Consider the following 25,617-nt stretch of genomic DNA (forward strand, 5'->3'; position numbering starts at 1 on the left):
ATGGCCTTAATTAAGGTACAGCCCCAGCATTTGCCTGGTGTGAAAATGGGAAACCACGGAAAACCATCTTCAGGGCTGCCGATAGTGGGATTCGAACCTACTATCTCCCGGATGCAAGCTCACAGCCGCGTGCCTCTACGCGCGCGGCCAACTCGCCCGGTGAAATAATCTTTTTTTCTCGCCCGGTGAAATAATCTTTTTTTCCATGGCATTTGAAAGGTTTAAACTGTGTATCAGGTTGATCGCATGCAGTAACGGGCCTTAGAATATTTTGTAACATGGCAAGGGTTGGCACTTCTGAATTATGAATTGGTGGTCAATTCGAAATCACATTCAAAGTCCGATTTTTTAGTCCCAACGACTTCGAATTAATGAAGTTTCACCGTACTTGTAAATTTTCCTTTCTAATACATATGTGATCTAAACATAAAATTAACAACATTCCAAGTACTGCCTTGCTTTACTTCTGAAACACTAGGCCCTAGAATTAACTCTGGCTTCTAAATGCAAACCAATTCCCAATATAAACCCTTTCGATTGCTTTGCCAATACTGTTATACAAGCTCAATACTCAATATGAAATGTACTTACGTTATCTATGAACGTCATGCTGGCATCATAGCGGCCGCCTATAGGATTTGCTGCAGCAATCACAGAACAACGTGCTTGCAAGGAAGTAACAATACCAGCCTTTGAAATAGAGATGGACTGCTGCTCCATAGCTTCATGAATTGACGTCCTGTCCTGGTCGTTCATCTAGAGAAACAGTCATTACAATCTCATTAATTACAGAGGCAGGAGAGACATTCAGATTTTAATGGTATATTTTGTTACAATTTCCTTTATATCACACTGACACAGGTAGGTCTCATGGTGACAGGGAGATAGGAAAGGAATAGGAGTGAGAAGGAAGCGACCGAGGCCTTAACGTACAGTGTGAAAATGGGAAACCACATAAAACCATCTCCATGGCTGTTGACAGTGGGGTTCAAACCCACTATCTCCCAAATGCAAGCTGATAGCTTTTTAATTTCACTTTACAAAAGAAAATATTTATAAAATCCTCCTATCAATACAAGTCAAGTCATCTGTTAGATGAAGCAAAGTCTATACATGTTTCAGCCTAATCTCAAGGCCATCTTCAGTAGTAAAACAATGATTACATAATATACAAACAAATTAAAAATCGTAATGATGTGAAGTGACAGTGATCATGATTAGTGAGTTAAAAAACACATTGAGGTACAAAGTCCTCTCGTCTAATAGATCTTGCTGACTGTTAAATAAAAACACTATGCTGAGGAGTGTAGGGAGACCTGTCTTGAGACACCAGATTAGCGCATACGTCTGTACTACACATTCTAAGGAATACCTGGACATGAGAAAAATTGTTGTAGGCTTTTAGGCACCGTGCCACTGTTCTGTAGGGCAATGCAGATTTCCAGCAAGCCTCTTGAAAACCTTGATGACACTGTCGTGTTGTGTTGTAAGACACGTAGCACATTCAATATTGTACAGTGGAACCTCGATTATCCGTTCCCGGAAAATACGTTTTCCCGGAATATGCGTTCAAATTACGTGGTCCCGCGAGCATCGTAATTAAATCACGTTGTAAAAGTCCCGCATTATCCGTTCCTCGAAGAAACGATTTCCCGGATCAACCGTCCAGAAATTCCAGTCCCATCAACGCTAAATCCTCGATCAGTCGTTTTTGAATAAACTGTATCTCACAAAAGGACGGCTATGGCATATTTATGGATCTTGGCGTTAATGCCCCGTCACTGCGATAATTAAAGCAAGTACTGTACCGGTACTGGAAAAGCGATCAGCGGGGAACTTGCATAAGGGACCATCTTAGCATCGCATTCGGGTGGTATTGTTTAGAGAATCTCGGAAAATCATAAAGCAGAGAGTGGCGACAACAATTGCGAGGAGACACGGCGCATTTCGACAGCTCTGTTTGAAGACGGAACGAGTTTCGTCAAATGCTCACACTTATAAAACGTCCATATTATGTCCAGGGTTAGATGTTTATATTTTTACTTTTTTCGATCGTACTGCCGAAGAGGCTTTTGGCACTTTGCTCAGGGCACTTGCAGAGTAACTGGGCTTTCAGGCAGGAATCGAAACTGCTTCTTAACACAAATTCAGTATTTTTGATATTATCGTACATGATTATGTTAGCGAGACCAAAACACATGTTGCACCTAAATGTAATTTTTAAAAAAGAAAACCATGGGAGGTCTTGGAATTGCCTATTACTGTTTAGGTCCTAATGTAAGACTGGAAATTTTACGTTTTCGTGTTAAAATACCAAAACCCGCAGTCGTTTTATTTGCGCACGTTACATTTTAAATGGTTGGTATAATTTCAAACTCGTACTGACATGTGCAGCGAGCGCGCTTTCCAGATGACCTCAAGGTCACGAATAACCGTAATTTCTGAAGTTTTGATATTTCTTTTATCTTTCCAATTTGATTGGTTTTGTGACGTGCAGAATTGAATATAATGCATTCGAGAACTTTTAAGAATCGATACTTACATTCGAAACCATGTTTTCGAGTTCAACATAACCTTTAAAAGTCGACGTAAGCCTAATTTGCGCGGTACGAGATTTCCAGAAACTGACTACGAACAGTATACCGGAGACCAAATTACAATGAAAGATTAAGAAATGAACGGATTTCGGATTCATTTTGGGTGCTTTCGTATCTAATGTGCTTTATTTTATTAGATGAGAGAATTAAAAACTACTTGTGGTCGATTGTCGTTTGGCTTGGCGTTATTAGATTTTTCGAAGAGTTTGGCTAGCCTAATCAAAGTCGCTGAACTGAAAGAAGTTTTCATGGGAAACTGACGAAGATTCCCCTGTAAAACTGAATATAAAGTATCGAGATTTTGAACTCGCGTACCGGTAATTAATGCGGTTTCGTGGTCTAACATGCCCGCCTCTCATCCAGAGGCCCGGGTTCGATTGCGACCAGGTCAGACAATTTTACCTGGATATAAGTCTGGTTCCAGGTCCACTCAGCCTACGTGATTACCTTTAATTGTGGAGCTATCTAATGGTGAGATGGCGACCCCGATCTACAGAGCCCGCAATATCGGCCAAGAGGATTCGTCGCACTGATCATGCGCACCTCGTAATCTGGAGTCCTTCGGGCTGAGCAGCGGTCGCTTGGCAGGCAAAGTCCCACTGGGGCTGTAATTTGGTTTGGTTTAGGAGTTTTGTAAGATTATAATTATACATATTTCATTTTTGTGATGTTTAGCCAAATTGTTGATGGTTTTCATTCATTCCCGGATTTTCCGTTTTCCCGTATTGTACGTTTTATTTTCATGGTCCCTCGAAAAACTGAGAATCGAGGTTTCACTGTATTTGCTTCAGAACTGTTCCAGAGATTCGTCAGGCAGCAAACCGCTCCATTCGAAATATCAACACAACAGGTGCTGCTAAAGGTATCCTACGACTTCCACATCGATGGCAATGGGTTGTACACAAGGCTGGTGACTACTTTGAAGGACAGTAAAACCAGGTAATATGCATCACTTTTGTATCAGATGTAATTAAATAATTGCCACATTTGAAGTTCAACCTTTTGTAAATGTATATTTTTAAGAGAAAATCTACTACAGTAAAATTCATCTGTGACCAGTTAGAATTTTCACCATCTGAATGTTGGCCAGCAGGATGAAGATACAGTGGCATACAATTTCTAATCAGTAGATTGCATGCCTAAATCCTGGGATCAATTCCGAACCTCTTCCCAGTACTCATATGGAGTGAGGGCATATGGCACTGTTAATGGGAATTCATCTGTCACCTGGGGATGTTAAGCCTTGAACAGATCCCTTGGAGTTAATCAAAAGGAATAATCATGTGCTGACTCTGGGTTTCATCCTCTCCCTATGAGGGAAGCACAATAGATCTAATTAGTGACCACACTGTTACTTTTCCCTTGGATGATACTGCACACAATGAAGAAACGTGCCTGGGCTGGGACAAAAGAAGGAAGGGGTGGGACTTGAAACAAGGTTGACTAACCCACATTTCATCCTAACCCCACCATTAGATTAAAATATACTAGCACTGCATTGTACAGGAATGTCAAAGAACCATGCAAAATGTTTGAATTAATCACGTGAATTAAAAACGTTCAAATTAATCAAGTTTGACTGTACATACTGTATATGTAAATTCAATCATGTCCAATAATAAATTTTCAGTTGAAGCAACACATAAGGTACGACATCAATTTAGAGCTGAGAGTAAAACTGCTGGCCACAGGCAACAGATATGCTAAGATGGTGGGATAGAAGAAAAAATATACACAAAAACCAAACAATTCATTACAGAAACAAAGCCATTTCTAAATACCTTGTCGAATTCGTCAATGAGACACACCCCCTGGTCTGCAAGGACGAGAGCTCCAGCCTCAAGGGTCCACTCATGAGTTTGTGGACTGCGCTTCACATATGCTGTCAAACCTACAGCTGAAGCACCCTGGCCTGTGGTGAACACAGCCCTCGGAGCAATTTTTTCCACATACTTCAAGAACTGAGACTTGGCCGTACCAGGGTCTCCACAAATCAGGACATTTATATCACCTCTCAGCTTATGCTTCTGACCTGTAATGAGAAATTGGAATGCTCAAAACAGTTCATGAACGACTGTTCAGTGAACACCAGAGGACATAATTCTTTATATTATAATCTACTGTATAAGTAATGGAATAGAATTAACAAGTACAAATCAATTAATACTGTTAGTGTTTTTATGTCCCACTGAAATGAAATAGCGTATGGCTTTTAGTGCCGGGAGTGTCCGAAGACATGTTCGGCTCGCCCGTAGTAGCCGATCCGGGCGTCACGATGAGAATGAAATTATGATGAAGACGACACATACACCCAGTTCCTGTTACAGCGAAATTAACCAATGACGGTTAAAATTCCCGACCCTGCCAGGAATTGAACCTGGGACCCCTGTGACCAAAGGCCAGCACGCTAACCATTTAGCCATGGAGCCAGACTGAACTACTCTAGACCGTTTTCGGAGACCCCGAGGTGCCAGAATTTTGTCCCACAGGAGTTACTTTCAACCCCCTACCATAGCGGATGGTGAGAAGGGTTGTGTGTCACTGGTGCTGCTTCACAGTGTTGAGGGATGGAAACTAAAGGCATCGTCAATGAATTAACTACAAGCCTTTGAAACGTTAATGTACAACAGAATGTTGAAGATTCCATGGGCAGATGACGTTTACAACGAGAGGGTACTCCGCCACGCTGGGAAATCATGTGAGATCTTCATCCGAATAAAACAGAGGAAATCAACCTAATTTGGTTACGTCTTTCAGAATAACAAATACAGCCTGATACAACTGATCATCGAAGGCAAGATAGAAGGGAAAGTGGACATAGACACAAAAGATTATCCTGGGCGTGGAACCTCCGACAACAGTTCCACATCCAAAATACGGTAACAATGATACGAGAAACATACTGTAATTTTCCCTATCTGACTTTTAGAACGAAAATTTGGGGGAAAAATTGCAATTTTATCTACGGTTTCCATTAGTTGCAAAACAAGGAATTATCTCGCCTTCATAATTCATGCCGATGTACAGAAATCAGGAACTAGTTCCGAAATTCCAATTCATGTTTCCCATGCTAGAAGAGGAGAAAGTGACTGATTAATCAACATTCCAACACCTAGGACCAGAACAAACCTGTGACTAATGCCCGGTTTCTGGAATGATGAGATATCTTTCCGATAACTATTGCTTTGTTATAGCTGTCGACTCGATAAATCTTCGCTGCGTTGCACAGCGGAACAGCAGCTAACTTATCGAACTGTCAACTATTGGCTCGTTGATCAAGTTTCATAAATACACACTAGATGCCACCCCTCGTACTGCTTTGTTTTTGTGCATTAGGTGTGTTCCCTAGATTGTCAGGCGCATGCGCACAAGTAATGCATCGCATTTGAGCTTTCTGTGCAGCTCCTATTATCCCCTCTTTGCCATGCAGGAAGAAATGGATATTCGACTAGTTCTTGCAGAAGTGGGTGTCAGTTTCGTGGTGTTTAAGGACTGTCAGAAGAATTTTATATTGTTTGAGGATTTCGAATGAAATATGCTCACGAATGGCACATGTCACGCGTAATCCAATTTGCACTGAGCCTTATAAGTATACCGTATCTCTTCCCTGTTATTACAAAATATGAACATTATTTGATCACAGTATAACGACATACATCGCGTAATTAACATAATTATATAACCTGTTAGTTCCTTGTAATGTAATATCGTTAATTAAAAACAATCCCACGATAAAAGTATATGCTCACTGCCAATGCAAGAAGGCCAGCAGTAGGCCTACTACGATAATTGTGTAATTATCTGTTATAGTCAGTTACTGGTACTAGTGCTTTTATGGACACGAATGCAGTCACAGATACAAATATGACAAGACGCAGTAGTACTGAATCTTAAAGGTTATCGTAATTAATAATTGATCAACAGGGGACAATGGATAATTATTTGTTACAGGACGCAAATTGTCGCCTGTAACCTCTACCATACCTCCGATAGTATATTTGTTTAGCCTCAGTCTGTCTTTGAATTCATTTTCACTACTGTATAGTTCATTAGAACATTAGGCCGACGGAAGAAGATGAGAAAGCCATAGAAAATTTTAACAAACGCAATGTTAGCTGCTGATACTGAAGTACTGCGCACGCGCCCAGCAAGTTAACAAATAGATATCTCCTGCTCAGGGCCCTCTAAGTTAGCAAGCGATTTGTCGAACCGATAGATGTATCTTACGTTCGTGCAACGCCAAAACACAAGTTAACCATTCGATACCGCTATAGGTTCGATATCTCACGTTCCAGAAACCGGGCATAATAGCCATAACTCACCCTTGTGACTCACATGCATACAGTAATCGCTTTCAACACTGTTCTTATGTGTGAATTGTTTGTGAAGCGTTTCTTAGTGACGTGATGGGAAAGAAAACAGTAGTTACAATGCACAATTTAAATATTCTGTAATAGAATTTGCTGAAAATAACGACATCGTGCTGCATCTGGTGAATGTTCTGTAGCACCATCGCACCATCATGCGTGTGTTAAGGGCGGAAGCAAGAAGAATAATTACAGTGTACCAAGAAAAAAACTATCATTTCTGGGACCAAAATCCGGGAAGCATCAGGAATTGAAAAGGAAGTCGCTTCTTACGTAAATTAAGGTACAGCCCAAGCATTTGCCTGGGGTGAAAATGGGAAACCACGGAAATCCATCTTCAGGGCTGCCGACAGTGGGATTTGAACCAACTATCTCCCGGATGCAAGCTCACAGCTGCGCGCTCCTAACAGCACGGCCAACTTGGCCGGTTAACTTACGTGTATCAATTGAGAAATGATTGCTTTTCAGTTTACCATGAGATGCTCCATTTAAAAGCTGTAGAAGTAGCAAAAATCTTGAATTTTTCTGATTTTAAAGCAAAGCTTTGTATGTTCCTGAAGAGGAACTATCTTTTCCTCTGAAGGAGGGCATCTCTACGTCAGTGACTTCCGAAGGACCACAGGGGTTCATTGCAGACAACTCTGGAAGAAAGAGATGAAGAATGATATGGTAAGTCCATTTCTTTGAAGTGTAATACGTATTTGCGTAGGCAATTTTAGAGATTTTACCCTAATACAGTATTCTAATTTATTTCCGATATCTAGCTCCTATCTTCAGTGAGTTCTCGATTGACATAAGAAGACGATGGTTTCTGTATAATTATTGCTAGGGAACGTATTATTGCCTTCAAATTTTTTATTAAAATTAATTCTGTTATACATATACGAAGGCTTTTTTTTCAACCTCTGATCGCACAGGTAAAGAACCACACAAGCTATGGGAACTATTCGCGCATGGAAGGCGACTGCGCAAGTTCTCCCCTCTACCCGTGGTCACAGCCAACTTCCTCACACCAATGTGAGCCGAGGTATTGGCACGGAAACATGGCCGCTATTATTGACGCTCCCGCCAAATGTGAGGTGCGTAGTGTGATACGTTTCCTTCAAGCAGAAGGGAATGGTGCAGCTGACATTCATTGATGAATGAGACGAGTATACGGTCCAAACGTTATGAGTGATGGTGTTGTGCGTGAATGGTGCAGGAAGTTCAAAGAAGGCTGGACCGATGTTCACGATGAACGGGGGGCAAGGACGCAAGTCTGTCGCTACAGATGACATTGTTCACGAAATTGACCAAGAGGTTCGCAAGAACCGAAGGTTTACCGTAAGCGAGTTGTGTGAGAACTTTCCTGCAGTTTCAAGGTCATCTGTTTACAAGATCCTAACAGAACACCTGCGCTACAGGAAATTGTGCGCACGATGGGTTCCGAAGATGTTGTCTGATGACCACAAAAGTCGCCGGATGGCACCAACGTTTGCGTTTCTTACCCGTTATGAGGCTGAAGGTGGCGTTTTGTTGAAGAAAATTGTGAATGGCGATGAGACTTGGGTTTCATACGTCACCTAGAAACAAAACAATCACGTCAATGGATGAACACTCACTCACCAAACAAACCGAAGAAACCTTCAACGAAAGGAACATGATGGCTACAGTCTTTTGGGACCAAAAAGGTGTGTTGCTTGTTGAGTTCATGGAACGGGGGTCTACGATCAATGCAGCTGTTCATTGCCAGACTTTACGATGACTGCGGAGGGCCATACAGAACAAATGACGAGGCATGCTGACGTCTGGAATCCTTCCATTCATGACAACGCACGCCCTCACAGTGCTCGTGTCACACAACAACTTCTGCAGGAGGAATTTCGGTGGGATGTTTTTGACCACCCACCGTACAGTTACGATTTAGCGTCGAGTGACTTCCACCTCTTCCTGGGACTGAAAAAGTGGCTGGGAGGGCAGAGGTTCCAGGAGGATGAAGATCTTCAAACCAACGTTCGGGCCTACCTGAACTCACTGGCGGCAACATACTGTGCACAGGGGATCGAAAAGCTTGTCCACAGGTAGGTCAAATACCTCAACCTTCATGGTGATTATGTTGAAAAGTAACCACATTTGTACCTAACATTTGGTAATAAATTCATTTGGGTACGTACACTTGTCTTTCATTTATGACCCTCCGGAAGGTGGGAAAAAAAAAAAAAAAGAAAAAAAAAAGTTCTCGTACATAATATACATATCGTCTCTAAAGAACCAGAGAAACTGGGAGATGCCTTTTGGTTCCAGTTTCAATGACTGTGAAATCCTGATATACACCTCACCGTGGTAGAGAGGGGGCAACGGTTGTATATACATTACACAGGCGGCTAACGAATGCAGGGACCGAGTATCTCCCAGAATAAGGAGACCAGTCCTACCAAATGCCAACGGCCTCCTAGGAGGGTGGATGAGCGGGTAAGGAAGGGCACTCACTCTCTTGCCCATGGAGTGAGAAATTGCTCCTAAAGACGGAAGAGCCACTAGATGGCCAACGGCATAGAATGGGGAAGGGAACGGGAAACCACTCCATTAAAGAACTGAATGGGTATCCCAAGAACCTTGGGGAGTGCACCCATGTCGAGAAAGTGTAACTGCTAAAACACAAGAAATATTTGGCTGACGGACCGCTTCCTATACATTATAACCAGCAAATTCTATTTTAATAAAAGGGGTGAGGGGGAGTACCTGGTGCCTTAAAACTGGGACTACTTGGCCAAGGTATGGCAACCCTGACAGAAATGTCTTTGTCCCTCCAGGTTGGGGTTTGCACATAGGGTTAAAAAAAAAACAGTTTGTTACGAACATCGCATATTTGCCTCGGATAAATAAGAATGGATATCAAAATATGACGACCCTGCAATGGAAATCGGCTTTACGAATAGGAACATGGAATGTAAGAAGCCTGTATAAACCTGTATTCTTCAAAATCCTCAGTCAACAGTTGGAGATGTATAGTGGGAATGGCTGCAATTCAAGAGACTAGATTATTAGGTAATAGTATACAGAACATGGAGAAATATACACTTTATAAGAGTGATAAAGAAACTGGACTGCAAGAATTTGGTACTGCATTTTGTGTCAAAAATTCACTAGTATCGTCAGTGCTGTCCGTTGAACATGTGAATGAAAGACTAAGCTATTTGAGGGTACATTCTAAACAGTTTAACATATCACTAGTGAATTGCCATGCCCCCACAAACGACAAGGATGATCGCGTTAAAGACTCCTTTTATGAATATTTGTTAGAACTGTGGAATAAATATCAAAATGATTTTGGGCAATGTCAATGCAAAAGTTGGAAAGGAAGAAAAAGTCTGCATGACGAAAGCAATGATAATACCATTAGACTAATCAATTTCGCTACATCCACAAACATGAATGTGTGGAGTGCCACCTTCCCACATAAACAAATACATAACGAAACATGGTATTTGTGTATATCATACATATATCTATGATATATGGTAGATATCAATATGGAACAAATGAAATTAATTAATCAAGATGGTATTTGTATGACGGAAGACTGCCAATCAGATAGATCGTGTACTAATTGATAACAGGCATAGAAGCTTCATAACTGATATCAGAGCTTACAGAGGAGCTGAGATAGGACCTGATCACAATATAATTCCTTCTGTTAAATTGAAGACTTCTGGTAAGTCACAGACTGAGGAAAGATGCAAAGTTGACACTGAGAAACTGAAACAGGAGGATGAAAGATTAAGTATAATATGGAAATTACAAACAGATTTGATATTCTGGGAGAAGATCCTATAGAAGACATTGCTGAAACAAACGACGAAGTTTGTGAACGAATGTGGAATAACGCCAAACAAATCATGACAACAGTAGCAATGAAGTGATACCAAAAAGTGTTAGGAAGAAAAAGAAATGGTTCGATGAGGCATGTTAAGATGCAGTTAATGAAGTGGCAATATGGTGTAATAAGTGGCTGCAATCTGACAAGAATGTAGATGTTGAGGAACTATACGGAGAAAAACAGAAAGAATGTAGTAAATTAATTCGTAGAAAGAAAAAAGTCTACCTGAGACAACAAATAGAATCAATCCAAGATGACTACAGAAACAGGAACATCCGCAAGATGTATGGAACCGTCAACACAATTAAAAAGGATTTCAACAAAGATCGAGTATTATGAGAGATAAGTCTGGAAATGTAATTGCTGATCAGGACAAAGTATTAAATTACTGTAAGCAATACTTCGATTCCTTGCTGAATTGTGCTGATCCAGAAACCTGTATTGGTAAACCATCTAGTTCCCCATCAGAAGAACAAATACCAGAGCCATCATATCAAGAGGTATTATGAAGTATTATATGTTTAAAAAACAATAAAGCTTCAGGTAGTGACAACATTCCTGCTGAGCTTACTAAATATGGTGGAAAAATATTACATAAATACATATATAAGATCATTCCAAGGATATGGCACGATGAAGTTATTCCAAAAGAATAGCAGGAATCACTTATTGTCCCAATTCATAGAGAAGGGGATAAGGAAGAATTTCCACATTATCGTGGTATATCTCTTGTAAACATGGCCTACAAAATTCTGTCTTTTATTCTCTTACAGCGTTTAAAACCATTTGCTGAAAATGTTATTGGGAACGATCAGAACGGTTTTTGTAGTAACAGATTCACTACAGACAACATATTTGCAATTAAGACTATTAATGATAAGGTGCAGGAACAGAAGGAGTTGGTTCATTATCCTTTTATAGATTTCTTCAAGACATATGATTCAATCCACAGAGAAGGGCTGTGGAACATCATGATGGAGTTTGGCTTTCCCGTACAATTAATTAACATGTGCAAACTGTGTATGGATGGTAGTAATGTTAGCTGTGTTTTGCTTAAGGGCAGAAAATCAAGTTCCTTCCAGAATAAAACTGGTCTGAAACATGGGGATGCACTATCTCCTCTTCTATTCAACATTGCACCTGGAGAAGATTATCAGGAAATTAGCTCTTGTACCTGCTGGCATCATATTGGGGAGACAACATAAAGTCCTTGCAAACGCGGATGATATTGTTCTTATTGGCCGCAATGAATTAGAAATTAGGCAGTTATTTGTGAAACTAGAGGAAATGGCAGCAAAAATTGGCTTATGGGTAAATGATAAAAAGACATATTACATGGTTGTACAGAGACCGAATCATGAGGAGGTTGACAGAATGCCTTTGAAGATTGGGGAATATATATTTAAATGCATAGAGGAGTTTAAATTCCTTGGTGTATTAATCAATGAGCAAAACCGAAGGCAACAGGAACACCAAGCTAGAATTAAGAATGAAAATAAGGTATTTTACTCTATGAACCCGATATTAGGCTCCAAGTTTTTAACAAGGAATGCAAAAACGATTATCTACAATACAATCATTCGACCAGTGCTTTTGTATGGTTCAGAGACAAGGAGTACAACCAAGAAAGAGCAGCAGCAGTTGCCAAGTCTTTGAGAATAAAGTTAATAGAAAAATATTTGGCCCATGCCATGGTTCAATCCTATCTCTCAAAGCTGGCAGAAAAGAAGAGATTTACACCCTCTCTCAACAACACACTATAATGGGTGTGATAGAATCCAACAGACTTCGCTGGACTGGACATGTACTGCGGATGCAGGATAACAGAGCACCAGTGGATCTATACAAGGGACCTCATAATGGGTAAAGACCTTCAGGAAGACCCCAAAGCACCTGGAAGAAGGAGATCAACAAGGTATACCGGTCCTTCCAAATTGATAACTGGGAAGAGCGGACTCAAGATCAAAAGGATGGAAGAGGCTTGTGAGATCAGCATGGGAACTTCATGTTTCTCAGAAGGCTACGGAGTGAATGAGTGAGTATCACATATATTATTTCAATAGTATAGATCCCTTTTGCGGCGCTCACAAGAAACCGATCGTGACAAATAAGCATTCAAATGAAAGAGAATAGACATCAGCAGTGACGAATTGCACTCTCTTTCCATAAACATCGATAATTTTGTACGAAGTGTGCAATTGGCGAATACTGTTGCTGTAGGAACATACGTGCCATCATTGCTGTCCACTTCACATTTTGGCCGCTGGGACGCCTGGTTTACGTCATTATAATATGCTATAATTATCAGTTACGAAAAGAATGATAGTAAAACCAAAAATTACTTACGGAACATTCGTCAGTATACCGTATTTCACGGCATAATCGTCGCACTTATTATACCAAAATTTTCGAAAAAAATTGTAGGGAGCGACCATTATACGATGAATATTTAATACCAGTATTTGTATTACTCAAAAGATGTATTTATAACTAAATTGTATTTGATACAAATTTAAGATGCACGTAATACTCGCGTTTATACATCAAAATAATTAAAATAGTCTAAAACAAAATTCATAATTTTTCGCAACAATTCGGCGAACGTTTTTCCAACCTGAAAATAAAAATGAACGTATTAAGTTAATAAATATTGTCATTAATTTGAGTATTAAAGTGAAAATATTACACTTGCAAAAAATTATCGCTTTGTTGTGAAATGCGGACTTACCGGTACGCAATTTATTCCAAATCTTCAGTGTCGCTATCGCAGGTTTCGCTATCTGATGCGCCGTCCTCGCCTCTGTTAATATCAGTATCAGATTCTTCGTCTCCCTGCCACACTGCGTCATCTTCGGAACCGTCTAGTGCATTCGAAATCCCAGTCCTTTTGAAGCTCTTGGAGACTAGTTCAGGTGGTATAAGATCCCAACTCTTCTTCACCCACGAGCATAACAAGTCCAAGGGTGGACGCCTGATATTTCCGGCGGGCGTCAATTGCTGATCGCCGCTCATCATCCACTTGTTGTAAAATCGACGTAAGAGGTCTTTAAAGGGTTTATTAACACATACGTCTAGTGGCTGCAAAGCAGATGTTAGGCCACCAGGAATGACTATCTGTCGTGTCTTATTTGTAGTGAGAATATGCTTCACTTCGTTCACGAGGTGACCTTCGAAACTATCGAAAACAAGCAGAGTTGGTTGTTTTAGTAGTGCACCAGGTCTTCCATTCCACACAGTTTTAACCCAGTCCAGCATGAGTTCTACGTCCATCCAACCCTTTGGTTGCACTCGTACATGAATTCCACGGGGAAACTGTATATTCTTAGGCATCGTTTTTCTCTTGAAAATGATGTAAGGCGGCAACTTTCTCCCGTCAGCTGTAATGGCTAGCATTGCCGTGCATCGCAACTTCTCACTACCGCTGGTTTTCATTAATACACTCCGTGATCCTTTTAGCACAATAGTGCTGTTGCGAGGCATATCAAAAAAGATTGGAGTCTGATCGGCATTACCGATTTGAGAAAGCAAGTACGAAGTTTCCTTGCGCAAACGTATGACAAATCGGTGAAAATTTACAATCTTGTCCGTGTAATCAGCAGGCAACTTTTGGCTTAGTGTTGTTCTCCTTTGCACTGACAGATTGTGTCGTCACATGAACCCCTTAATCCACCCACGAGTCGCCTTAAACTGAGTTACCGGTATGTTGTGTTTGCGCGCTACCTCCTGTCCCTTAATTTGTAACATTTCATATGATACACTGCAGCCATTGTTACGTATTTCACTGACGTACCTAAACACTTCTTCGTCAATTATAGGAAACTTCCCTGTTTTAGGACCTCTAAACGCACGTCTAGAAGGGTTTGTGCTTTTTAGCTTGTTTTTTACTTTCCGCCAGTCACGCACCAACTTTTCACTCACAGAAAATTTTCTTTCTGCAGCTCTGTTCCCGTGCTGTTCAGCGAAGGCAATTACGCTTAGCTTGAAGCCCGCAGAATAGTTTCTATATTTACCCATAATCGCTTATAAATGCTTCACATGTTAATGTTTTGCGATATAAATGACTTTCCGTAATTGTTCGCTATTAAAACAAATTATTTCTGCAAACACCCAAAACACAAATTAAAAACTTAAATTCTCACGCACACATGTCTACAGTAATCACGTAAATCTGAAACAAATAAATGCATCTGTGATCTGTCCATTCCAGAGCAGCCAATACTGTTAGGCCGCAAGGAAGCATGCAACAATTTATCAGTTTAGCTCGTTGGTTGCGACACACTACTGCGCTTGCGCAAAGCTTGCAAACCGGAGCTCTAGCTAGCGCGGTGTAGATCTACTGTATAGTTCGACTGTATTCCGAGACGTCAGTAACAAACATTCATTTTTTTCAATTTATTTTAAACATACGGTAATTAGGTTAATATTTCTTCCCAGTTATTGATGATTTTACATTACATTACTGACGAGTTTATAAAATAAAACTTTAATAGCATTGGATAATAATTATCTTGACTGCTTGGATAAAAGTTTTCATCCCATGCCCGGACACTTATGACGTAGTAGTAAGATAAAGAGTCTAGCGATGACAACTGAGACATCGTAAATAATTCGGCTGAATAATTCAGTGTAAATCTGCGTTATCGTCTTGGATTTCACTTCGTGCGCAATAACACAGGAGCCGGCCCCATGGTGTAGGGGTAGCGTGCTTGCCTCTTACACGGAGGCCTCGGGTTCAATTCACGGCTGGGTCAGGGAATTTTACCTGTATCTGAGGGCTGGTTCGAGGTCCATTCAACCTACCTAGCCGGTATTTCCCGGCGACGTTGCCGATAAGCGATAACTTACAGCCTTATGTATTTCAAATGGGAACTCATAATATGTAGGTGGTGAATAAATAGTACACTGTCTCGCGACCACGTTGTCAAACTGCCGATAGCCTACCGGTAAGCATAATATGTAGGTGGTGAATAAATAGTATACTGTCTCGCGACCACGTTGTCAAACTGCCGATAGTCTACCGGTAAGCCATGCGTCGTACATATACCGGTATTATTTATTTATACGTTGTGCAACATGTCGCAAACGTGACTGTGTTGCCAAATTGCCCATAAACCATACACGTATTTAAATTGCGCATTCATGTGCAACTTACGTTACAGTTCCATTTACCTTTTATCCAGATTAGTGAACAAAATTTGGATGTGCGACGATTATGTAATTAAAGGTTTAAAGTCCGATTTTTTTGTATTGAAAATAAAGGATGCGGCGATTACGCGGTGGCGACGATTATGCCGTGAAATACGGTATTAATGCACCAGCATTTGCTTCCATTCAAGTGGATACCATAAATGTTAAAATATCAAAGATTACATTAAGTGGTAAGTAAGACTGTCTAATATCATACTGATTTCAGAGAATTAGAGTAGGTGAAGCTTTATCTGACCCTGTAATAATTAAGAGGGGAATTCCTCAAGGCAGTATTATTGGACCTTTATGCTTTCTTATATATATCAATGATATGAGTAAAGGAGTGGAATCAGAGGTAAGGCTTTTTGCAGATAATGTTATTCTCTATAGAGTAATAAATAAGTTACAAGATTGTGAGCAACTGCAAAATGACCTTGATAATGTTGTGAGATGGTCAGTAGGCAATGGTATGATGACAAACGGGGTTAAAAGTCAGCTTGTGAGTTTCACAAATAGTAAAAGTCCTCTCAGTCTTAATTAGTGCGTTGATGGGATGAAAGTTCCTTTCGGAAATGATTGTAAGTATCTGGGTGTTAATATAAGGAAAGATCTTCATTGGGGCAATCACATAAATGGGATTGTAAATAAAGGATACAGATCTCTGCACATGGTTATAAGGGTGTTTAGGGGTTATAGTAAGGATGTAAAGGAGAGGGCTTATAAGTCTCTGGTAAGACCCCAACAAGAGTATGGTTCCAGTGTATGGGACCCTCACCAGGATTCCTTGATCCAAGAACTGGAAAAAATCCAAAGAAAAGCAGCTTGATTTGTTCTGGGCTATTTCCGACAAAAGAGTAGCGTTACAAAAATGTTGCAAAGTTTGGGCTGGAAAGAAAGGAGACGAACTTCTCAAATAAATGGTATGTTTCTTCTTTAATAGACTTTCAATAACGAAAAATGAGGATAGTCTCTTGCAATGAATGGTATGTTCCGAGCTGTCAGTGGAGAAATGGCATGGAATGACATTAGTAGACAAATACCTGTGAGTGGTGTCTTTAAAAGTAGGAAAGATCACAATATGAAGATAAAGTTGGGATACAAGAGGAGAAATTGGCGAAAATATTCATTTATAGGAGGGGGAGTTAGGGATTGGAATAACCAAGGGAGATGTTCAATAAATTTCCAATGTCATTGAAATCAATTAAGAAAAGGCTAGGAAAACAACAGATAGGGAATCTGCCACCTGGGTGACTGCCCTAATGCAGATTAGTACAAACTGAAGATTTGTGTATTCCTTAGTTCAACAGTAGTTCACTAGGGGGCTACCCCACCACGTACTTTATGAACATGGAAGATTTCTCGCACGGGTCCCCTAGTTATACATATTTTTGATACTTTGTACTATTTTAGGCTCAAATAAATTTCATAACTTAAGGAAATTATGTTCAATTTTTTCATTTCTATTTTTAATTCAATTTGCATAATTTTTGGCCCGTTTTTTTTTTTTGAGGTAAAAAGTTTAAAGGGGGAAAATTATGCGAGTAAATACAGCAAAATACAAAAAAAATTACTGCATGATGGTCACCAACCTTCTGTAAAAAGGTGGCACTAGAAGATGATGGAAGAATGTCTTTTAAAAAACAGATCAGATTTTCAATAAGCTTCAAATATTATGGTCCAATGGCAGGGATATAAACCTTTATATGACAGAGGGACATGAACCCACCTGGATTTTTTGATTCTCCACCAAATAATGCCAAAGCAAGTGCCCTCTTAATGTATTCATGACCGTAAATAGACGGTCCTATGCTCGCAACAATCCTCTCGCCAATGCGGTGATCCTTGGAGAGGCGGGTGATGGCAGCAACATCCTCGTCAGTGAGAGACTGAACGATCTGCTTGCAATCCTTCACTATCACATGGTTAGCCACCAGCACTGTAGAGAATACAGGGAAACCCTGCTCTGTGTTCAGAGAACCATCGTAGTTGTTAGTGTAGATACCTGTGACGTCCACCTCATCACCAGGCTTACAGCGATCACATAAGTCAGCCAACATGATACAGTCCTTAGACCGAGGGATTCGGCCAGCTGGAACACGACCAGGAGACTCCTGGAGAGTGATCTTCTGGTAGTTCCTGTATATAGTCTGCTCCATATTAATCTGCAAAAAACAAGTACAAAATATTGAAGAGAGTATATTATACAGTTCAGTGAAACCTCTTACTATTTATTTCCGGAAACATTTCCCCGGATTATTTGTTCAAATTATGCAGTCTTGCAAGCATCCTTATTAAATTATGTATTAAAAATCCCACATTATCTGTACCTCGAAAAACAATTTCCCGCACCAACGTCCAGAAATTTCAATCCCATCAATGCTAAGTTCTCAACCAAGTGTCTTTCCAGAAACTGTACCTCAGGAAACAATAGGTATGACATACCTATGGATCATCCATGTTAAACTCCCGTCATTGTAGTAATTTGAACAAGTACCGGGAAAGTAATCAGCGGTGACCTCGCTTAACCCATTCGACTCATTTGGCGTGATGTTCACGCGAGCATTGGCCAGGCCTTAAACTCAAAACGACGAGACATTCATGCGCCGTGCCGAGTCATATGTACTAGCTTATATTTTGATCAACCCAGTAAGGGGTGTGAACTTCTAGGAATAGAATAGGAATGTGGCTTGTTTACAGTTCTCCTTCTAAGAACTTGCACCATAATTTATTGCTTAATTGTAGCCTCTGGAAGCACAAACATTTCATCTCTTAGTCATGGTCCCTCTGGGCATAATATAAGCAAGTGACAGCAATGCTATTGCTGAGTTAATTGAAAGTGTTTTAGATTCGGAGGTAACACTGAACAAGAGATTTGAAGTGAAAGTGAAATTTCATCTGATACAAGTGACAGTGAAATAGTACCTAAAGCCCAGCGTGTGAAACCTGAACACTGACTGAGTGTGGGTTAGTAATACATATAACCAATCAATTATTCATCACTTTACAGGCTCTCCAGGAGTATCAGGAGAACCGAGACAAATATTAGGTAATTCTGTATCGGAGTTGTCTGTATTCTTGGAGGTTATGGACACGCCGTTTTCCACACTGCGCAGGTAACAAATATTTACGTTATAGAACAATTATTGGACCTACATGGAAAAAGACAGTGAAAAGTGGTTTTGACAATAACGAAGATGAAATTAAGGCCTACTTTACCCTCTGCATTCTGATGTCCCAGGTTCCTATGCCTCGCATACAATTATATTGGAACAAAGACAAATGCACTGAGACACCAATTTTTTTGAGAGACAACAAGCAGTATGAAGTGCCTCTACACGTACCTGAATGTTTCAAGATTTACTACATAAAAGCTTCTTTCTAACATCATTGTTGTTGAGTATGAATACTTTGAATGCTTCACAGAAAACTGTGCATGAAAATACTGGTTGCTATTCGACTTATGGCATTTATTTTAGAGCGATGCACAATAGTACTGATCGGCTGGCTTTACTCATGTTGAGGACGATTTAAATCTGATTTCTAAGCAAGCATGCGGGACAATTAAATGTGAAGCGATTGGGTTGACAAACCACATTACATTCGCCTGGTACTGTTCAGCGAAACAAGGCAGTCAGCAACAGTTCGAAGTCGAGAGAGGGAATTCTAACAGCTCTAAATGAACACAAAGAGTTCCGTCAAACGTTCATAATTTTACAAAGATCTACATTACATCCAGGGTGAGATGTTTACTTTTCACAGACTTCTAATGACTGCATCACCAATCAGGTTTTCAGCACTTCTCTGGGCTTTCAGACAGGAATCGAACTTGCTCCTTCCTAACACGAGTCTAGTATTTTAATGTGGCTCAGCATCAGGCTAACAGTCAAGCCCTCTACCAGGTTGCGTTTTGTTATTATGAGCTTCCTAGTGAATGTTTCATTTAGTTGGCTATGTTGCTAGCTAGTGAAAAAGTGTACTTTGCGCAGTAACGTTTCATTTTGCTTATGATGCAATGACGTAATCTGTAAGGCATGTGAAAAATCTGAAGAAAAAAAAACCTTTAGACTATACAGGAAGTCAAAAGAAAACCAACCAAAAACAGAGGTGAAACTGTGAAATGGTTCAGTTTAATCCACGCTGAATACCACAAAATGAAACCTCGATTCTCCATTCCTGGAAAAGAATTAAAACAATAAACAATTTTTTTTTCCAATATCTGAGGCCATCTCTCTTCTGTTTCAACTCTGTTAATTTATAACTGTTCGGTTCTTCAGTCTGCCAAACTAATTTCGAATTAATACATTTATAAAGGGGCCTAACATCTAGGTCATCGGCCCCTAATGGAACAAAATGAGACAAAATGTAATGACTATTTAGAAGTCTAAAATCATCCACTGATCAGAATTCAAAATGTGATGACGAAGAATGAATGGATGGACATGAATTTAAAACAATCAGTGGATCCGACCCGCAATGCCCCGCATTCCTAGCAACTACCGTCAAGCAATAGTATTACTGACCAAGGGACTGGTCCTAAAGCACAATCCTGAATCGATGATGCTTGTTGTCTAAAGGGGTCAAAATTCCAGGTCATCGGCTTCTCATAATGGTACTTATCGGTAAAGTAGAAACACAGTATTTGTCATGTTGCGGTACTAATCAACAGTAGACTCGCGATATTCCACACGTTATGGTGTTCCTCACATTGCGGCGCCACTTACAGGTAACGCAAACCTAAGGTGTTCCTCACACAGGTGTACTCATCACAGGGACTCGTACTATCCTGTGGTGTTCCTCACACAGTGGGCACTAATCATAGGCAACGCAGACCCACGGTGTCGCTCATATAATGGTACTAATCACAGGCAACGCCCAGGCCCGTGGTGTTTCTCACATGATGGTACTAATTACAGGCAACGTAAGCCCGTGGTGTTCCGCATGTAGTGGTACTAATCACAGGTACTGTAAAACCCATCCTGATTCACATCCTGTTGCTATTAACCACACACCTATTGTGTACCTAACATCATGGTACTACTCGCGAGTAAAGGCGACCCATGGTGTTCCCCGCGTGATGGTACTAATTACAACTAGTTGCATGGTTCTAATTCGATCATCCCTTGGTCGCCCCTTTTAGCTGCCTCTTACGACAGGCAGGGGATACCATGAGTGTATTCTTTGTCTGCACCCCCCTCCCACAGGGAGTTGTGTGTTTGGTCTGCAAGAGCTATTTTATTTGGCTCAAGTCCACCGGAAAACCAGTTAGGACCCCCTATCCGCCACATGGGAGTATCACCTCTCCCAGTGCTATGCCAGCGTAGTAGGTTTGTGGCATTTATAAACTGCCAAAAAAAGAAAACACGTGGCAAAAGAATTATACCAGTTTCTTTTTTTAGGTATAATTCTCTTACCGTACTTTTATTTTTCAGGTAGTTAAATAGTTTTGGCAGACTGAAGAACCGAACAGTTACTAAAAAAAAGTTTAAAAATACATCAACAATTTGGGTAAACATCCTTCTTTCAGGTCACCAACTTCAATCAGTCAAACTTGTTGAAAACTATGCTACAAAAGAACGCCAAGCAACAATCAACTACAAGTAGTTTTTTTAGTTCATTAATCTAATAAACTACACCAGATTCGATACTAAAACACCCAACATGATAGCAAAATACCTTTTATAAATCTTTACTTCTTATTTGGTCACTGTTATATGCAGTTAAGTTTCTGTAAGTCAGGAACCACACAGCTACCTGTCACCTGGGCGACTGCCCTAAATGCAGATTGGTAGAGATCGACTGATTGATGACAATTAGGCCTACCTGACTTTTAAAGGTAATGTTGTACTCGAGAATATAGTTTCGAATGTAACGTAAACGTGAAAATACCTGTCTTTTATTCAGACCAATATGGCTTTGCACAGGTGAGGTTCAGGATCACAGCAGGCAAAGAGAAGATCATTGTAACTGCATCATTAAATAAAGCAGTAACTGTTCAGCATTTTCTGAGTACAAACCCATTAAAATAGGTATAAGTTTGTGTTTGAGCACTTGTTGCAACATGTCAATAAGTGTAATCAAGACTTGTGAATTTCATTGAGAAACTGGAGTATTTTATTGTGGCACAGTATTTAATGCTTTCTATTTAGGCAATGTTTAAAGTGTAACATACGAAGCCCCTGTGGCTCAGGCGACAGCGCGCTAGCCTCTCACTGCTGGGTTCCGTGGTTCAATTCCCAGTCACTCCATGCGAGATTTGTACTGGACAAAGCGGAAGCGGGACAGATATTTCTCCAGGTACTCCGGGTTTCCTCGTCATCTTTCATTCCAGCAACACACTCCAATATCATTTCATTTGTCAGTCATTAATCATTGTCCCAGAGGAGTGCGACAGACTTCGGCAGCGGTACAATTCCTATCCTCGACGCTAGGTGGGGGGCTTCTTTCATTACATTCTTGACCTGGTCAAATGACTGGAGACAGGCTATGGTATTTCATTTTAAAGTGTAACATTTATTTTCAAATATACATTTATTGTTAATATCAGATTTCTTCAACGAATCTTTCAACATTTTTAGTGCATATTTGCAATCATATTTTGGCATTTCAAAATTATGCATAATCATCTGAAGCCTGGAGATCAGTTTAGGACCATCAATAGTCAGTGTAGCAATTTAAGACAAAAGGAGAGGATCTCTTTAGGATTTCCCATGTTATTTTCCACTTTTATGCAGAAGAAGGAGAGGAAGAAGGCCTGCTTCCTGATGTATGGAGAATGTTGCAGTCAAACTGCACTACTGGGGACTTGCTTCGGGTGGATGATTCTCTGATAACTGCAAAGGAAAGAGGTGTGGAGGAGTTGGTTGCAGAACAAACAGCAGCCGAGTCTCCCACCAGTGACAACAAAGAAGATGGGGACAGTGAAGTGATGCCTACTAGTGCTGAGGCAAGTGTAGCAGTGAACACTTTATGTAGATATATGTCATTTGCAGAGGGGATTGAAAATAATTTTTATTACCTTTATGAACTTGAAAAACAAGTAGACATAAGAAGTATAAGCAGAAATTGATCTAGGACTATTTCGGTAAGAAGCAGCGATTGTGTAGTTTTCCATCTGGAATAAGCGTGTGTTAATGTTGTAAATAGGTACAATAGAAATGTAGAACATCGATTATACGTTCCGGGAAACTACGTTTTACCGGATTATTCATTCAAATTACGTGGTCCCATGAGCATCCTAACTAAATCACGTAAAAATCGTGCATTATCCATTCCTCGAAGAAACTATTTCCCGGATTAACCGCCCAGAAATTTCAGTCCCCTGAATCCTCGATCATGTGTTTATCAAGAAACTGTATCTCATGAAAAGACTGGAAAGGCATACTTATGGTTCTTGGTGTTAACGTCTCGCCATTGCTATAATTAGAGCAAGCACTGTACTGGAAAAGCGATCGGCGGTCAACTTACATAAGGAACCGTCTTAGCATCGCATTCGGGTAGTATTGCTTAGAGAATCCTCAGAAATCATAAAGCAGAGAGTGGCCACAACAGTTGGAAGGAGACAGAGCGCATTTCAACAGCTCTAATTGAAGACGGAACGAGTTCGGCTTTCAGGCAGGAATCAAAACTGCTCCTTCTTAACACAAATTCAGTATTTTAATATCATCGTATAAAATTATGTTATCGAGACCAGAACACATGTTGCATCTTACATACATAAAGCCATGGGAGGGTATGGGCTTGCCTACGACTGTTTTGGTCCTAATATAAGACTGGGAATTTTACATGTTTGTGTTAAAATGTTATAAAATCTGCAGTTGTTTTATTTGTGCACATTACATTTAAAAAGTTTGTATCATTTCCCACTTCCAATGACTTGAAAGTGAGCATGCTTTCCAGCTAAGCTCAAGGTCACTAATAACGGTAATTTCTGAAGTTTTGATGATACAGTATTGTTTCTCTTTCCAATTCGACTGTGATTAGTGACGGGCAGAATTGAATATAATGCATTTGAGAATTTTTGAGAATCAATATTTAAATTCGAAGAGCCTCCATGGCTCAGACGGCAGCGCTTCGGCCTCTCACCGCTGGATACCGTGGTTCAAATCCCGGTGACACCATGTGAGATTTGTGCTGGACAAAGCGGAGGTGGGACAGGTTTTTCTCCGAGTACTCCGGTTTTCCCCGTCATATTTAATTCCAGCAACACTCTCCATTATCATTTCATCGCATTTATCACTCATTAATAAAAATCACAGCCTATATATGTTTCATTCATTACATCCCTGACCCGGTCAATGACTGGAAAACAGGTTGTAGGTTTTCATTTTCATTTAAATTCGAAACAACACAAATTTTGAAAGTCGATTTAGACCTAATTTACGCGGTACAAGATTTCCAGAAACTGACTACGAACAGTATCCAGTGACTAAATTACAATGAAAGATTTAAAAAAAGGGAATTCGCCAACAGTGGGTGCTTTTGTATCTAATGTGCTTTATTTTATTAGATTACAGAATTGAAAACTACTTGTGGCCAATTGTTATCTGGCTGGGCATTGTCAGATTTTTTGAAGAGTTTGGCTGATCAGTTGCTGAACTAAAAGAAGTTTCCACAGTAAAACTAAATGTAAAGTTTTCAGATTTTAAAATCACGTACCGGAAATTAATACGTGGCGCCAGCCCCACGGTCTAACTTGCCTGCCTCTCACTCGGAGGGCCCGGGTTCAATTCCCAGTCAGGTCATGCATTTTTACCTGGATAAGAGGGCTGGTTGCAGATCCACTCAGCCTATGATTACCTTTAATTGAGGAGCTATCTAACGGTGGCATAATCCTGTTTAGTCATCGTAAATACATATATAAACTGAGTTGAACTGGTCAACGTATGCAGGAAGAAGTTATATATACTCGGAACGAGTTACAGCCAACGACGACTAATGGTGAAACGGCAGCCCCGGTCTAGAGAACCAGGAATAATGGCAGAGAAGATTACTCATCCTGAGCACGTGTCACCTCATAATCTGCAGGCCTTCGGGCTCAGCAGCAGTCGCTTGGCAGGCGAAGGCCCATTGGGGCTGTAACTTGGTTTGATGTAGGAGTGTTTGTAAGATTATAATTCCATGTATTTAATTTTTGTGACATTTAGCCAAATTGTTGATGGTTCATTTCGTTCCTGGTTTTTCAGTTTTCCCGCGTTGAACGCTTTTTCCCCCCGTGGTCCCGCCGAAAACGGAGAATCGAGGTTCGTAATTAAAATGTTCCATCCAGACAAAGAAAACTGATTGCATCTTAAATAATTCTACAGCCATTCTAAGAAAGATAACCAAATTAAAAGAATACATTATACAATATTTTAACTGGTACTTTGTCCTGGTCAGGGGATGACCAGAATTACAAAGGCAGTGTAGTATTAAGAGTTGATTTACACTGGACCTATATTTTAAGTAATAGGATTAAAACTGAAATATATAAATTTATATGCATGCATTTGTGTAACATTTACCTCCATTTCCACTGGATTTTTATATATCTATGGCCTTTTTTAAAACCTCGTATATCCCAATGCTCTTCCTACCCATTATATTTCTTAAGATTGGCCACTCCTCCCAG

The 25,617-nt window shown here is 40.2% G+C and overlaps 1 protein-coding gene across 1 annotated transcript in view; it reads right to left on the reverse strand.

The window, feature by feature from the left end:
• The window catches only part of Mcm2 (DNA replication licensing factor Mcm2), a 78,433-nt gene that overhangs the window by 10,065 nt on the left and 42,751 nt on the right, over positions 1-25,617 (reverse strand). The window contains exons 7-9 of the mRNA XM_068226792.1: positions 17,737-18,172; positions 4,379-4,629; positions 592-756 (exon numbers count right to left, since the gene is read on the reverse strand). Coding sequence (XP_068082893.1) covers positions 592-756; positions 4,379-4,629; positions 17,737-18,172 — 852 coding nt within the window. The remainder of the gene's footprint in view (positions 1-591; positions 757-4,378; positions 4,630-17,736; positions 18,173-25,617) is intronic.

The sequence above is a fragment of the Anabrus simplex genome, chromosome 3 (genome assembly GCF_040414725.1).
Source record: "Anabrus simplex isolate iqAnaSimp1 chromosome 3, ASM4041472v1, whole genome shotgun sequence".
NCBI classification, from domain to species: Eukaryota; Metazoa; Arthropoda; class Insecta; order Orthoptera; family Tettigoniidae; genus Anabrus; species Anabrus simplex.